The sequence below is a fragment of the Aegilops tauschii genome, chromosome 2 (genome assembly GCF_002575655.3).
Source record: "Aegilops tauschii subsp. strangulata cultivar AL8/78 chromosome 2, Aet v6.0, whole genome shotgun sequence".
Lineage (NCBI taxonomy): Eukaryota > Viridiplantae > Streptophyta > Magnoliopsida > Poales > Poaceae > Aegilops > Aegilops tauschii.
In genome coordinates, this window is record NC_053036.3 from 7,891,211 (window position 1) to 7,906,908 (window position 15,698).

General features: G+C 41.6%; 1 protein-coding gene across 1 annotated transcript; it reads right to left on the bottom strand.

The window, feature by feature from the left end:
* Positions 1-3,870: 3,870 nt before the first annotated feature.
* On the bottom strand, positions 3,871-12,647 carry LOC109749711 (sterol 3-beta-glucosyltransferase UGT80A2). The gene is made up of 14 exons (XM_020308668.4): positions 11,933-12,647; positions 10,833-11,014; positions 10,068-10,310; positions 9,813-9,924; positions 9,562-9,732; positions 8,040-8,103; positions 7,894-7,951; positions 7,191-7,368; positions 6,424-6,554; positions 5,770-5,872; positions 5,603-5,679; positions 5,309-5,356; positions 4,847-4,996; positions 3,871-4,374 (listed from the first exon to the last, which is right to left on the bottom strand). Exons 1-14 carry the CDS (start codon positions 12,117-12,119, stop codon positions 4,198-4,200), a joined length of 1,881 nt encoding a protein of 626 aa, XP_020164257.1. The 5' UTR covers positions 12,120-12,647; the 3' UTR covers positions 3,871-4,197.
* Between the last annotated feature and the right edge of the window lie 3,051 nt (positions 12,648-15,698).

Genomic DNA, 15,698 nt, shown 5'->3' on the forward strand with positions numbered 1-15,698 from the left:
GAGAATACTAAAGTATGAAACAATTGCTTGGCTTGTCATCGGGGTTGTGCATGATGAGAGCATTTTGTGTGACTAAAATAAAGCATGGCCAAACTATATGATTTTGTAGGGATGAGCTTTCTTTGGCTATGTTATTCTGAGAAGACATAATTGCTTGGTTAGTATGCTTGAAGTATTATTATTTTTATGTCAATATTATACTTTTGTCTTGGATCTTTCGGACCTGAACAATTCATGCCACAATAAGGGGAATTACATTGATAATTATGTTAGGTAGCATTCCACATCAAAAATTCTGTTTTTATCATTTACCTACTCGAGGACAAGTAGGAATTAAGCTTGGGGATGCTTGATACGTCTCCAATGTATCTACAATTTTTGATTGTTCCATGCTATTATATTATCCATCTAGGATGTTTTATATGCATTTATATGCTATTTTATATGATTTTTGGGACTAACCTATTAACCTAGAGCCCAGTGCCAGTTTCTGTTTTTTCCTTGCTTTTGAGTTTTACAGAAAAGGAATACCAAACGGGGTCCAATTGACGTGCCAATTTTTGATGATTTTTTATGGACCAAAAGAAGCCCCCGGAGTAAAATAGTTGGGCCAGAAGAGTCCCGGGCCGTCCACGAGGGTGGAGGGTGCACCCCCTGCCTCGTGGACGACTCGGAGACCCCCCTGACGTGAGACCTATGCCAAATATTCCTATAAATACGGAAACCTCCAGAAAATAACCTAGATCGGGAGTTCCACCGCCGCAAGCCTCTGTAGCCACGAAAACCCAATCGGGACCCTGTTCTGGCACCCTGACGGAGGGGGGATCCCTCACCGGTGGCCATCTTCATCATCCCGGCACTCTCCATGACGAGGAGGGAGTAGTTCACCCTCGGGGCTGAGGGTATGTACCAGTAGCTATGTGTTTGATCTCTCTCTCTCTCTCTCTCGTGTTCTTGATTCGGCACGATCTTGATGTATCGCGAGCTCTGCTATTATAGTTGGATCTTATGATGTTTCTCCCCCTCTACTCTCTTGTAATGGATTGAGTTTTCCCTTTGAAGTTATCTTATCGGATTGAGTCTTTAAGGATTTGAGAACACTTGATGTATGTCTTGCGTGGGATACCCGTGGTGACAATGGGTTATTCTATTGATTCACTTGAAAATGTTTTGGTGATCAACTTGCGGGTTCCGTGACCTTGGGAATCTATGCATAGGGATTGGCACACGTTTTCGTCTTGACTCTCCGGTAGAAACTTTGGGGCACTCTTTGAAGGACTTTGTGTTGATTGAATAGATGAATCTGAGATTGTGTGATACATATCGTATAATCATACCCACGGATACTTGAGGTGACATTGGAGTATCTAGGTGACATTAGGGTTTTGGTTGATTTGTGGCTTAAGGTGTTATTCTAGTACGAACTCTATGATAGATCGAACGGAAAGAATAGCTTCGTGTTATTTTACTACGGACTCTTGAATAGATCGATCAGAAAGGATAACTTTGAGGTGGTTTCGTACCCTACAATAATCTCTTCGTTTGTTCTCCGCTATTAGTGACTTTGGAGTGACTCTTTTTTGCATGTTGAGGGATAGTTATATGATCCAATTATGTTATTATTGTTGAGAGAACTTGCACTAGAGAAAGTATGAACCCTAGGCCTTGTTTCAAAGCATTGCAATACTGTTTGTGCTCACTTTTATCATTAGTTACCTTGCTGTTTTTATATTTTCAGATTACCAAAACCTATATCTATCATCCATATTGCACTTGTATCACCATCTCTTCGCCGAACTAGTGCACCTATACAATTTACCATTGTATTGGGTGTGTTGGGGACACAAGAGACTCTTTGTTATTTGATTGCAGGGTTGCTTGAGAGAGACCATCTTCATCCTACGCCTCCCACGGATTGATAAACTTTAGGTCATCCACTTGAGGGTAATTTGCTACTGTCCTACAAACCTCTGCACTTGGAGGCCCAACAACGTCTACAAGAAGAAGGTTGCGTAGTAGACATCATTCATCAGTGTGGAAAGGTATATTGCATGGCTTGGATTTGCTCAAGAGAGGTGTAATTTGGAGGGTGGGGAACGGGGCTGACATCCGCACCTGGAGGGATCCCTGGATCCCCCGGCCATCATCGTTTCGCCCCATCACTCCGAAAGGCACCTGTCGCCTAAACAGGGTTGCTGATTTTCTTGATGAAAACGGGGCTTGGCGGGTGGACCGTCTTCGAGAATTTGTTTTGGCCCATGGACGTACAGTATATAACAAAGATCAGAGCTTCGCCCCGTATGCGGAATGATTTCTTGTCCTGGTTCCCGGAGAAGAGCGGGAACTTTACGGTGAAGAGTGCTTATAGATTAGCCACATGTGATCATAACACGGCCTTTGCGGGTGGTTCTTCTAGCTCAGACCCTGAAGGGAACCGCTCGCTGTGGAACAAGATTTGGGCATCCAACGTACCACAGAAAATGAAGATCATAGATTGGCGAGTGGTTACAGGTACCCTAGCGACTCAACAGTGCAAGAATTACTGACATTTGGCCACACGCTCACTTTGCCCTATCTGTGGGGTAGAGGAGGAGTCTACCTTTCATGCCTTGATCACCTGCACTCAGGCAAGAATTTTGTGGATCAACATGCGTAGTAGATGGCCTCTTCCGGATGACGATCGCCTCATTCATACTGGGAAGGAATGGCTAATGCTCCTACTTGATTCATGTTCAGAAATGGTTTGTGACATGGTAATTATGCTGATTTGGCGGATATGGCAGATACGCAACGACTGCTATCACGGTAAGGAAGCCCCACCCGTGCCTGCATCGGTTGAGTTCTTGGTTAGTTACTATAAATCCATCAACCTCGTGGGCAAGTTTTCAGCGGAGGAGATTATCAAAGGCAAGATGCCCTCGGTGCCATAGGTGGTGACGCGCCAAAAGATGGTTGTGGCCACTGTACCATGGCCGGCTCCGGCGCGGGGTACGGTCGCCCTGTCCGTGGATGGTTCGTTTAACCCACAAGATGACTCCACGGCGACCGGGTGTGTTCTCCGGGACAATGAGGGCTCAATCTTATTTGCGGCATACAGATATATTTTCCACTGCAACTATCCACTTGAGGCAGAACTACATGCAATGATGCAAGGTATGGCTCTTGCCATACAGCACTCAAATTCACCGGTGGTGTTGCAATCGGATTCCCTGGAAGCTTTATCCTGCCTATCAACAAATGCTCTACGACGGTCAGCTTATGGCCAGTTAGCCCTAGAGATTAAGTATTTAGCTAGTAGTAGGGAGTTTGTACCTCAGAAGATTAGTCGTCTACAGAATAGAGTTGCCGATCGTTTGGCTTGTTACAGCCGTACGGAGCGAGCAACTGCTATTTGGCTTCATTCAGTTCCACCTTGTATCAAGGATTTGTGGCCTCTCGACTGTAACTCTATAACTTTGCAATCAAACTCCCTTTACCGTCGCAAAAAAAACAAAAACATCTAAAAAATATCAGAATTTTTAAATTGTATTTACTATTTATTTTTAATTTACTGTTCATGAAGGAGCATATATATGCACCCCAGAGCCAAAACAGCCCTCCCAATGAATAGACATAGAGTTGTCTTTTCGTACAAGTAATATTTCACAAGATATAGCCCAATTTACAACCATGACTTGTTTTCATATTTTTGGAAACTGGGAAAAAAATACTGGGATGACATAATTACTTTCCCCTGTGCATGAGGTCACAGGTCTCTACTTTATCTTAAAATGAAGACCTGTAGTAGAGCTAGGAAAAACTTGAAACATAATTATAACCATGACATGCCTGGCAGTTTCAAATTAAACCATGTTGTAAACTGCAAAAGGATTAACTGAACTAATCTGCACTCTGAAGTTTTCCATATACACAGGTTGCCTGGTCATACATGAGAGATCATCGGTTGCTGCAGGCCAAGGTTGCAACCACACCAAAATGATGTATTAAAATCATCAGACAAATACTCTTTACACAACACACATACAAAAAAACGCAAAACGATAAATCACGGGCTCCTGGTCGCATGCATGTACATCAACTTCTAACATTTGGCTTCCACATTCTTATCGCACACAATGGCATAGCGGTCACCCAAGAGCCTTTTTTTACACTCTTCTTTCAGCAGGGAGGAATGGTATACCTGCATCTGACCAGCACCTAAGAGCACCCCAAACATTTACTTACTGGGCCTAGGAACTCTAGAAAGCCGTGCGTTGGTGGGGGTGAATTTTCATCTGTTTTACAGGGCAGGTGTTTGAGGAATGCCCTGACTGCGCCCGTTACACCGTCTTCTGATTCCATGGCCTTGGCAAGCTCCACAGCCTTTTCTTTCACCTGAAAATCACATGGGGAAAATACATGTTTGCTGTAATTCTACCAACAGGAGATCATACAAACTAGTGGGTTATAAATAAGTTCTGAATCAGGGAAGTTTAGTTTAGTACTGATTTGTGTATATGTCCCAAAGCTGTTCCAATCTGAGAACTTAATATCTGAATTTGAACATTCTAACTATCCAATTTAACGGACCGGTTCCTGTTTCTTGGCAGTAACCAGTCTATTCCTGGCTTTTGGAACCATGCTGGGTACCAAACTACGAATGCACCAGCGAAATTAGGAACGGAGGGAGTAATTATCAAGGTGACAATCTAGCAATTTTGTATATCAGTATATCATCACCATATCTGCAACACTGCCTGCAGCCTACCTATGCACATCTGTGTCCATATTCTTGTTATCTATTTTTGCGATATGAAACAAAAGAAAAAGTCTCATCTGCCCAAGCGCAAAGAATTTGTAGAGTTACCTCTGGATCCAACATGAATTTTATAGCATCAACCAACTTCTGCAAAGTGAATTGATCAACCGGTATAGGCGAAGGCCCTACCCCTCTAGCATGCACCCGCTCTCCCCAGAATGGTTGGTCGCCAAAGAAAGGTACAATAGTTGTAGGACACTACAAATCACCAAAACACTGGGTTAGAACTAAACTAAATATAACTGGTCCAAAAATAGCAAATATTATGATCAGGTGCTAGTTGCCAGTTGCTTAGCTAGTTATAAGAGTAAATGCTGCGAACAAAAGATGTCTCTAGCAACTGCAGGCTTGCCCTGATCAGGAATTGTTTTCAGCTGATGCTAACTCTACCTAACAATAATTGGCTTGGAAAAGTAATACTGTAGTTGCATCAAGAATAGTGTGGAAGTCATGTGGCATTCTAATGAATAGCTCGTAACGTAGTGCGAGAGAGAGAGAGAGAGAGAGTACCGCTGCTTTCAGGCCGGCAGCCGTCGTTCCAGCACCACCATGGTGTACCTGTGGAGGTACAAAAAGGTGTGAGCCTTCCTCTCAACAGAATAAACAGACACTATTAGCACCATAGTGGCCACACTGGAGTTCTTTCACCAAATTTTCTTAAGTATGACCCATGAAAACTGTTGGTTAATTAGTTTTGCAAAATCAGGAAACATTCGATATTTGATGATCAATAAAAATACTATACGAATGAAACATAATATGATCCATGCACTAAGCCACCAAGAGTAACAAGAAAAGGCTTACCACTGCCTTACACTGCAGGAAAAGCCAGTCGTGAGGGCAGTTGTCAAGAACATATATGGAATCTTTTGGTTCTGCCACTGCAAAAGGTTCAAGACTCAGGATGGACTCAAAATATATGCCCACAACCAAATAGTGCAACATGCTCACAAATCATAAGATGAACTTACATGTTCCGAGGCCACCCCAACCCTTGTTAATGATACCTCTCTGTCCAGTCATTTCGAGTGCCTTGACAATGGTTTCAGTCATCTTTGCTGGATCTTGAACTGGCTAGTGTATCAGAAAAAAAAAATGAAAGAATCAGGTAAGTTATTATGGTGGCTTTTCAAAAGCACCTAGCATCTGAATTTTAAATTTCACAGTTAGTTGAGACTATTTTTTTAGATGTAATGTTAACAGCAAACCCCTATTTGAACTAGTAACAATTCCCCTAACTAACTAGAGCTACTAAACTATAGAGCTAAACTACCCTCCGCCTAAAGCACACAAATAACTTCTTCTGCTGTGAGATGCTACAAAGATTCCAAGTGGCAAACTTGCTTCTTATTACTACTGTAGGTAGTGAAAAAAAAGCATGTGCAAAGTCGCTTTCTGCTGTAAAACATGAAGAGTTTCACTAATCCACAAAGTGCATTCACTGCCAATGGCATCAGGGTAATCAAGAAAGATCCGCTACGCAACTACATAACTAACCCTGTTTTGCACCATATCAGTACAATAAGTTAAACAGAGCAGGTCAAATAATGCACCATATCAGAATTGGAATATTGGAACTTAAAACCAACATGCAGTAAATATAAGAAAGGTCAAACTGATCTTACAAGGCTACCAAAACCAACATAAATGGGTTTGTCACCCGCTTCAAGCCATTTCACAAGTTCTTCAGGTGGTACGTAATCAGACGCAAGATCGAGAAAGCAAAATCCAACAACATCGATCTTGGGGCCCCAGTCTGCATTCAAATAGATGACAAATTTTAACATTGAGCCACAAACCATTAGCAACAACAACATCTGAAAATTCCAATGCAATAGTTTTCTCAATAATTTACTCCACAATTCACAACTGCAGTTATAATCTTGAACACGAATTATAGAAGCTCCTTAAATAATTAGCAGTGATAAGATATGCACATATTCTAGCAAGTACTAAGCACTTCCTTCTAATTTTAAATTTTAAATAACAGCATTTCCTGATATTTCAATCTGCTAGCTTGTAGTAAAGAGGCAATTGAGATGCAACCGCTCAGCACCCAAAATTTTAAGCTTGCCATAATATAGACAGGTCTGAAGGAGTGCTGCAATGACTCGAGTATGCAACATCACTGGTGTCAACCATCAGCTAGTTAACTTACCATGTCCAATTCTTCTAAATACTAGCAAAAGGATGCAATGGGAGAAACACAAGACCAAATGAACCTGTTACTATCTTGACTTTGCCTATATTCTGTTTTGTAAAATGGGATAGAAACAAGATCATTCGACCATATAAATTACTTTTAACTTTGGCAAATTGGCAATTGAAACAATCAAGAACGACAAGGTTAAGCATGGTCCAGTTTCAGCTCAAATTAATATGAATCAAACACCTTTCGGTTTTGGGACAAGGTGAGGGCTCCAGATGTATCCATGAGGAATGTCACTTCCAGAACCCTGTGCACCACTTAGGTATGTTACTGGACGCAGCTTCAACTTCTTTTTCCTGAATTCGTTTATCATATCACGTATCCCAAGCCAAATCATAGAGTCAACAATTTGGTAAGAAAGCTGCAAATGCAGACAAACACGAGGTATCAGAGCAATTTTATGGATGAAAGAAACATACGGATTTGCTCTATGTTTTGCAATATCAATTTCACTTTCATTGACAAGTGACGAATTAAAAAAAACAGCCTTGCCTCAATGCTTCGAAAGTACTAACACTGTAGGTTTTCTTAATTTTTATAGCATGAAACAACGTGACCAACTATAGATTTCATATATAGCCAAGGTTCATGCATATGTGCGTGAACTACTCAACTGGGATTCACTACAGCAAAAAAGAAAACACCCTAGTGATGTACTACTCCATACGATCAGATGGACCTCAAACTTAAACACATCCATAGACAAGGTGGAAGACAAATAATAACAGATGGCAAAGTTTTTCTTCTTTTTTTCTTTTTTTCTTAAACTAATTTCCACAAGTACCGATTTTTGTGTTCCTTTTCATGAAATTTGCAATGATCTAGAAAAGCTTCACATTAGTCACTCGATACCCAGAACAAATAAGTAAATACAATGTGAACTCACTCGATATCCAGCTGATGTTTTCACTCGAGAAAGAGGATGAGGAAATTCGCTAGTTGGCCTGAACAAGCAGCATATGTTAGATCTCCAAATGACAGTATTCATCAGCAACTGTCTTTCAAAGAGGAAGCAGAACAAAAATGACTCACGTCCATGGCATGGTAAAGAATATATGAATGGGTACTTTTAGTGCCTCTGCCACATGTGTATGTCCTGAATAAATACTGAGGTCAGCAGGATGACATAGTTGTAATGGTAAAATATGGTAATCAAGTTGCTTATCCAGATCATAAAAGGGGAAAATATGCAAAAATAAAATTTAGTGATAGAAAGGCACACATTAACACATAAGGGACACAACAGCAGACCTCATAATATATGGACGCGTATGGAAAATCACACCATTCAGCATGGACCAAAACCCTCACATTTAAAAACTACAAGTTGGAACAGAGAACCACTCCATTGTGGTTTTGCCATCAGTCGAATAGCTGAAACTAAAAGGTTTTAGTATCATTTCATCTCCTAACATTTGCCATGCCCTATTTGAAAAGAGGAAAAGGTCCATACTCCACTACCTACTTTGTGGATGGTTCTGTATAGCACTCTCTAATTTAACCAGCATTTAACGCTTTCGACTTGAGCAGACCAAATTATAACGTGGATCTGGTTTTTAGGATGATTTCACCATGCTGGTAGGTTTACGTAGTGAAGTCAAGGTTTTAAATGTTAACTCACCCCTCAAGATAAGATGTCCTTTTGATGATTTTCACATACAAAGAAACTGGGTGAGTGTTTATTGTCATAAGTAATCTTGATAAAAAAAAGAGCTGGTCCGATTTTGGTCGTATAAATCAAATTTATGCATTTAGTCATGAGGTGCAGTTCATTCAGATTATGACTATTCCTCTTTGTTCTTTCTTTTTCTCTTTACCATTCGTAATCTTGAATTCCAAGAATGGAAGACAACAGAAATTAACCAAACATGTGCCCTGGCAGAAACGAGATGCCTCTAGAGGAAAGGTGAAACCAAAAGATAACTGTATGAGTTTACATTACTAAGCAAAGCTGTTATTAGTATGGCACAAGACAAAGCACACCATGAACATGCTAAAGCATAAATAATAAATTGATCTATCTCTACAAAACTGTTCTGCAATGAAATTAATCTCAACAACACAACAACAACAACGAAGCCTTTTAGTCCCAAACAAGTTGGGGTAGGCTAGAGCTGAAACCCATAAGATCTCGCAACCAACTCAAGGTTCTGGCACATGGATAGCTAGCTTCCACGCGCCCCTGTCCATGGCTAGATTTCTTTGGTGATATTCCAGTCCTTTAATGAAATTAATCTCAAATCAGAAAATAACCAAACTGAATGTTGTAAGAATAAATTGTGCATGAGTGAGGTTGATAAGATTCAAACAATATTACAGAATCTTATGGTCATGTGGGAGAATTCAATCCCGATCCTATATAAGAACCATGTAGAATAGTATTTTGCACCTTGTAATCATTATAACCAAGATTTTTGAGGCATGATCATAAGATGACCCTCATCCTGTCTAGAACTGATATTTTACGGTTTGCTACTGAGGTTGTTTACTATTAATACATGAGCTTTGTGTTTCAGTCATAAAAAATAATTCAAAGTAAACAAAATATACTGACCATATGCTGGTGGGTTCGCAATAATTGCATCCACTTTGAAAGCAATACCGGTATCAGGGTCAGGATCCTTGCATGCAGGCAGTAGGGAAAATATAATTTCTTTCATTTGTTTTCTTTGAACAGGAATTTCTGATGGGCCTGAAGGTAGGAACCCTTTATTCTTCACCATGTCTGCTCGAAGTGAATGAAGCAAAAATATTAATCTTCATCTGATATGGAAGTTAGAAAAAAATAATCACTAAAAAACATACATTCAGCAAGTACTTTTGGATCTCCACCCAGTGGAAAAAACTCCAGCCCAGCTGTGAGTATGAACTCCTTATAGTTAGCATGAGTGGCTAATCTCACACGGTGTCCATAATCCTACAATAAAGGTGATAACTGATCTTTGTCATACTAAAAAAAACATAAATGTGATGACATTAAACTGGAAGAGAAGCTCATGGAACTAATCGGAGTTAGCAAACAATAATATGAGATTAACAATAATATTAGCTTGGGCTAACCTGTAAGCGTTTTCCTATTGCAACAAATGGCTGAACGTCTCCCCTTGTACCCACGATAAGTATAACAATCTGTATTGGAGGTCTGTATGGTATATCTGATCCATCTAATGATTCTTCAACAACAACATCCTCATAGCCATCCACTGCTCCAACGTCAATTGGAGTCGCTTCTAGAGTACTTGGTACATTAACAACCACAGTTCCATCATCCTTCACTGTAGCTATTCGATTTAACATTTTGAGCTGTGTGAAGTTAAATATGCAGAAGATTAGAAGAGAGAGAAATCCAGCACCAGACACGAAGTAGTAAATCTGGCCATGTTTCAAGCTTCCATGCAATGCATTGTAATATGTCAACAACAACAACAACAAAGCCTTTAGTCCCAAACAAGTTGGGGTAGGCTAGAAGTGAAACCCATAAGATCTCGCAACCAACTCATGGCTCTGGCACATGGATAGCAAGCTTCCACGCACCCCTGTCCATAGCTAGCTCATTGTAATATGTCAAAACTTACAAATTTTAATATACTATGTTGTTCCGACCCACTAAAGCACTTACAATTTCATCAGCTCCAACTTCTATAGAGATGCAATTACATATAAAAAGAACTATCTCCCAAACATATTAATGACAATCTTGATACAGAAGCTAACATAATTAACAATTCAATACCTCCTAGATTTACATAACCAACACATGGACCGTGTCAAGAAGAAGCTACATTTCATCATACTAAGGAAGATAAGAGGGCCAGCTATACACACCTTTTTCCTTATGGAAATCTTATCATCCAATAACTGTTTAGTAGGATCATCAGCTGGATTATTTTGTTTGCGCCTCTCAGTTTTTGACCTTTCCAGATTTGATGGGCCTGTAGTTTCAGCAGTTATCTCGGTATCGTTGATCACCCCTGGCATAGTGCTTGATCTATGGAGGTTTCCGTTATCTGCAAGGAAGGATGACTTGAGGGTTGGATTAGAAGGAAATGATAACATTTATTATTTCCAGTCACATTATCACTAGATAAATAGAAGAAACTTGGACTAAATTGTACGAACAGAAAACCAACTAATAAGTTCTCTTAGCACACCCTCTTACTGGGTGCCGGCGTGCTACTTTTTTACAGTCGATGCAACTGTGTGTCATGGGATAAACTGAGCACAACTACAGAAAAAGTTCAGAAACATTTAGTTTGGGTAAAATCATACAAATAAATAAATGTACTCTACTACTGTCTAGTGTTCTCTGACAATACGAACAAGCAATTTCCTCAGAATAGCAAGCACTATTATACGCAGAAACTTACAATCTAAAAAAAGTGCCCAGAAAAGCGAAGGAACGGGAATAGACGGCAGCAAAGGAGAAACGACAAATGGTTCAGACCGGCACAATCCACAAGTCATGTATAGTAGTGTCATAAAGCCCAACCCGGCGCTTAGGGTGTTACGCTGTGTGTCGCGTTCCCTGACGCGGCAATGAGCCGGCGACGGTTACCGCGAGCAGAGCCAAAAGAGCACAACCTGCTCGGCAGCAGAACCAAAATTGCGACTCCCATGTTTCAGATTCAGTGGCGCTGGGTAAAAATCAATGTCCAGCAATGGAAATTGCCGGATGGAAAATATCCGGGGCAATGCAGAGCATATCCCGCATGTGGCTCTGCCTAAATTAGCAGGACAGCCTCCCCTGGTCCGGGAGGGCGGCGTCGTGTTACTCCCCTTGGAAAGTCTCTCTGTGTCTATTTTTAGTGGGAGCAGAACCCTAGTTGGTTCTCTGGAGTCCGGCGACGAGAGATCGCGGGGGAGGCTAGCCCCGGCCGCCCGCCCGCCCGCCCTAGACCCTAGGAGAGGAGATTAGGCCCTTTTACCTGAGGCGGAAGAGGTGGACGCCGCGGGCGCGGAGGGGCCGGGGGCGTCGTCGGTGGGGCGCTCGCCGTTGTGCGCCGCCGCCGTCGCCGTCGCCGTCGCCGCGGCCCCCTCTCCTCCTCCTCCTTTGATCTCCTCCACGACCTCGTCGCCTCCCCCGCCTCCGGTCGGCTCGGCAGCGGCGGCCATTTGTAGCCCCCGCCCCGGTGGGGGGTCGGGAGATTCGAGGCTTGCGTAGCTCCTCCTCCCTGCCTGTCCCCCTCCGACCCCGACCCCGACCCCCGTTGCGTTGCGGCGGGGAGGGGGATGGATGGATTCGCGGCGGGCGGCCGACGCGAGAGAAGGAGGAGATGCGGGAGGGAGGGGGGAGCAAGGAAGGAATTTTGCTGGCTGCCTGCCGTGCTGCTGCGAATCCGACCTGAGCTGTAAGCGAGGATCAGGAAAGGAATTTAGTTAACCCGATTTAATTAATTAACAGATTGGCTGGATTAATTAGGAGGAGTAGAGATATTTTGTTTCTTTTGATTTGATTTTAGGGGGAGAGGGGGAGCGATGGAGTGGATCCCGGCGGAGCAGGAGGGAGGAAAGCAGCTGCACGTTGGGTGATGACACGTCGCGTAAAGGAAGGAAGGGGGAGGAAGCCCCACCTGGTGTGGTGTGGTGAAGTGGGTGGCCGGGCCGACGGCGACGGCGACGGCCGTTGCCCTGCTGCCCGCCGGCCCCCGGTTGCAATGGATGAATTGAAACTATATAAAAGGAAACTGTATCAAATGTTTCGAGGTACTCCCTCCGTCCGAAAAAGCTTGTCCCTCAAATTTGATTTGAGGGGGAGAGGGGGAGAGATGGAGTGGATCCCGGTGGAGCAGGAGGGAGGAAAGCTTGATGGAGACTGTCCTGACTAAAGAAGATCCACTCTTGGGGGAGCTGCAATTCTCTTCACGGTACTGCAAGCAAAAAAACTAAACAGTTGTTTTGAAGACAACCACTGGGACAGTCACTGGAGGCGTTTATGTAGTGGAAAGCATTAGTTACTCCCTCCATCCACATATATAGGGCCCAATATGGATTTCGAGGTAGCCTTTGACCAACGATAAAATTATTAGTATGAGATATATGATATAAAAATTATTTCATTAGAATCTCCTTTCACATCGAATTCGATGGTATGCTTTGTGCAACATGCATGTTATATATTATTGTGCTAACCCGTGGTCAAAGATAACCTCAAAAAACGCATTTAGCCCCTATATATGTGGATGGAGAGAGTAGTCTTCTTTTGAGCTGTAGTGAAGCTGTAAGTACTAATATTTGTTATCTCATGCAGCATCGTTACTCTTGCCCCATAGTTACCTGATTCATGATGCGAGTTCGCGGTTCGAATTCGCTACTTCTATGAATCGTGTTCGATAGGGGGTATACATCTCCAATTCGCGAATCGGAGATCCATTTCGTGAACTTGCTATCTTCGGTTCAAAATAGCTTACTGTTCGCATTCAAAAATAGCCATTGAAGATCCTAGATAGATAATAATAAATAAAAATAGGAAAAATGTTGGTTAGTCAAGCCCAAGCCCACAATGTCACGACCTCCTGCTCCTCCGCTGCCCCCGATAGCCTCATTCTAAACCTAATCCTGCGCCGCTGCCTTGTGCGCTTCAGCATATCCTTCCTCGTTCTTTCTCCTGCTCAACCTCCGCACAGTGCATCAGTGGCAAGGAGGAGGGGCTGGTGTTCCCCGAGAACGAGGGGCCGGCCGCCAGCCCTTCGCCACCATCTATCGCGCTGCATGCCACGTGAATTCTGCTGTCCGCTCGCCACTCACCAGTCACCACCTCTAGCCACTGAATCCATTTTTCTGGTTCTATTAGAGTTCGACAAATCGGGCAGCAAATCCAGAGCGAACCGTGCAAATTCAAACTCCAATCTGAATCGTTCGATCTAGATCGGAGTTCGAGGCCTTTCCGAGCGAATCCGGTAACTATCTGCCCCTTCCATTTTGGGTGTTTTTATATTGGTATAGATTTGGACAATGCTCTAGGCATCCTGTTGGTAACAGGATATGTAGTTGTACACATCTCTGAAGGCAAATGTTTGATGTCACTTCATTGTGAAATTAGTTTGCTCTCATTATATTAGTTTATGGGCCCCTTGACTTTGAGATCTGCAGGTCTCATTGTTATATTGTCCACTATTGATACTGTTGTGGAAAGCAATGTTCAGTAAAGTTCCTGTCCAGTTTTGTCATTCATATTGAACCGATGACATATGTAATTCTGCAAACTGGCCAGCATACAAGCATGCATGCTACAATCATGTAGAATGACTAGCATTCTCTATATGGCAATACCATCGTGCTAGACATGTGGGTATGAAGATGACCATTCTCGACAGGGTACCTAGGAAGCTGCTATTTGCACAATACTAAGTATTGATGTTATTATGAACAACTAGAAACAAACCACATATGTATGGCTACTAGTAATGGGATAAGAATGACACATAAGATGCATGCAAGCCTGGTACATATCCTCTGTATGGTTCACTGCCAAATATGGCAACCAATGATTTGGAAGTATGAGTAGCTAAAATAATGTGTATATAGCTCATCAAGAAAGAACCAATAACAGAATGAACATTTATTTGACGATAGATTAGGATGAGTGGATATCGTCGTTAATTGTTTAGTATACTAGTAAAGAAAATGTGAAATTTCAAATTTAGTTGATGTGAATATTTAAATTCCTTAGCTGTTGCATTCACTCTTATAGATTTGTTCATGATTGTTTTACTTTGGTTTTTTTATATTATACAGTTTCATATCCCCCTTATTGAATTCAATGTCAAGTAGCGAGGTTTCTGGTTCTAATGACCCAATTCTTTTGGAGCATCTTCTTCTTGATCTGCTAGATCCGTAGCTCAAGGGGCATGCTCTTTTTGAGCTATGTAAGGTATTTTACACCATTCCCCCGTTCCTCATCTCCTATTCAATTTGAAGTATTATTTAAAGAGTAATTTTCTCTTAAGTCCCTTCAAACTTGACTGATTATGACAACAATACTTTAGTTTGATATTGCGTTTACCATGTTTGACATGCAATAAATCATGATGCAGCGATACACCACTCTTCTGAGTGAAAAGTTTGTGAGTTGCATGGTTTTGAGAATAATTGTTGTCCAAAATAAATTTAGCTAGTACTCCCTCCGTAAACTAATATAAGAGCATTTAGATCACTACTTTAGTAATCTAAATGCTCTTATATTAGTTTACAGAGGGAGTACTAAGCACATGGAAAAATAAAATGTAAATATACATGAATGCTCCCTCCAGTTCTCTATAAGTTGTAGTTTTGCTGTTACAGGTATAAGGGAGGTCTTAACTTTTAGATCTTTGACTAGTAACATTGTTAAAAATAATTTTTTTGGATACCTAAAAATAATTTTATTCTTAAAAAGCAATATAACATCGTATAATTTTTTGAGTTTTCATAAATATATTTCAATATAGACTGTTGGTCGAAGGTTTAGTTTGGGGACCATGTAGATGTCCAAAATGACAACTATTATGGAACCGAAGGGAGTATGTGCTTGAATGAATTACAAAAAAAATGCAGAAGTCCTTCTCTTTCCACGATCTTACCTTCTCACAATCATTAGTGTTGATTTGTACACCAAGGATAAATTATAACTCTTTTAGAAATGCTATTTAAGTATTAACATGCAAGTATCTTTCATTCTGTCATCTTAAATCTTGAACTTTGTGGTACTTCTTC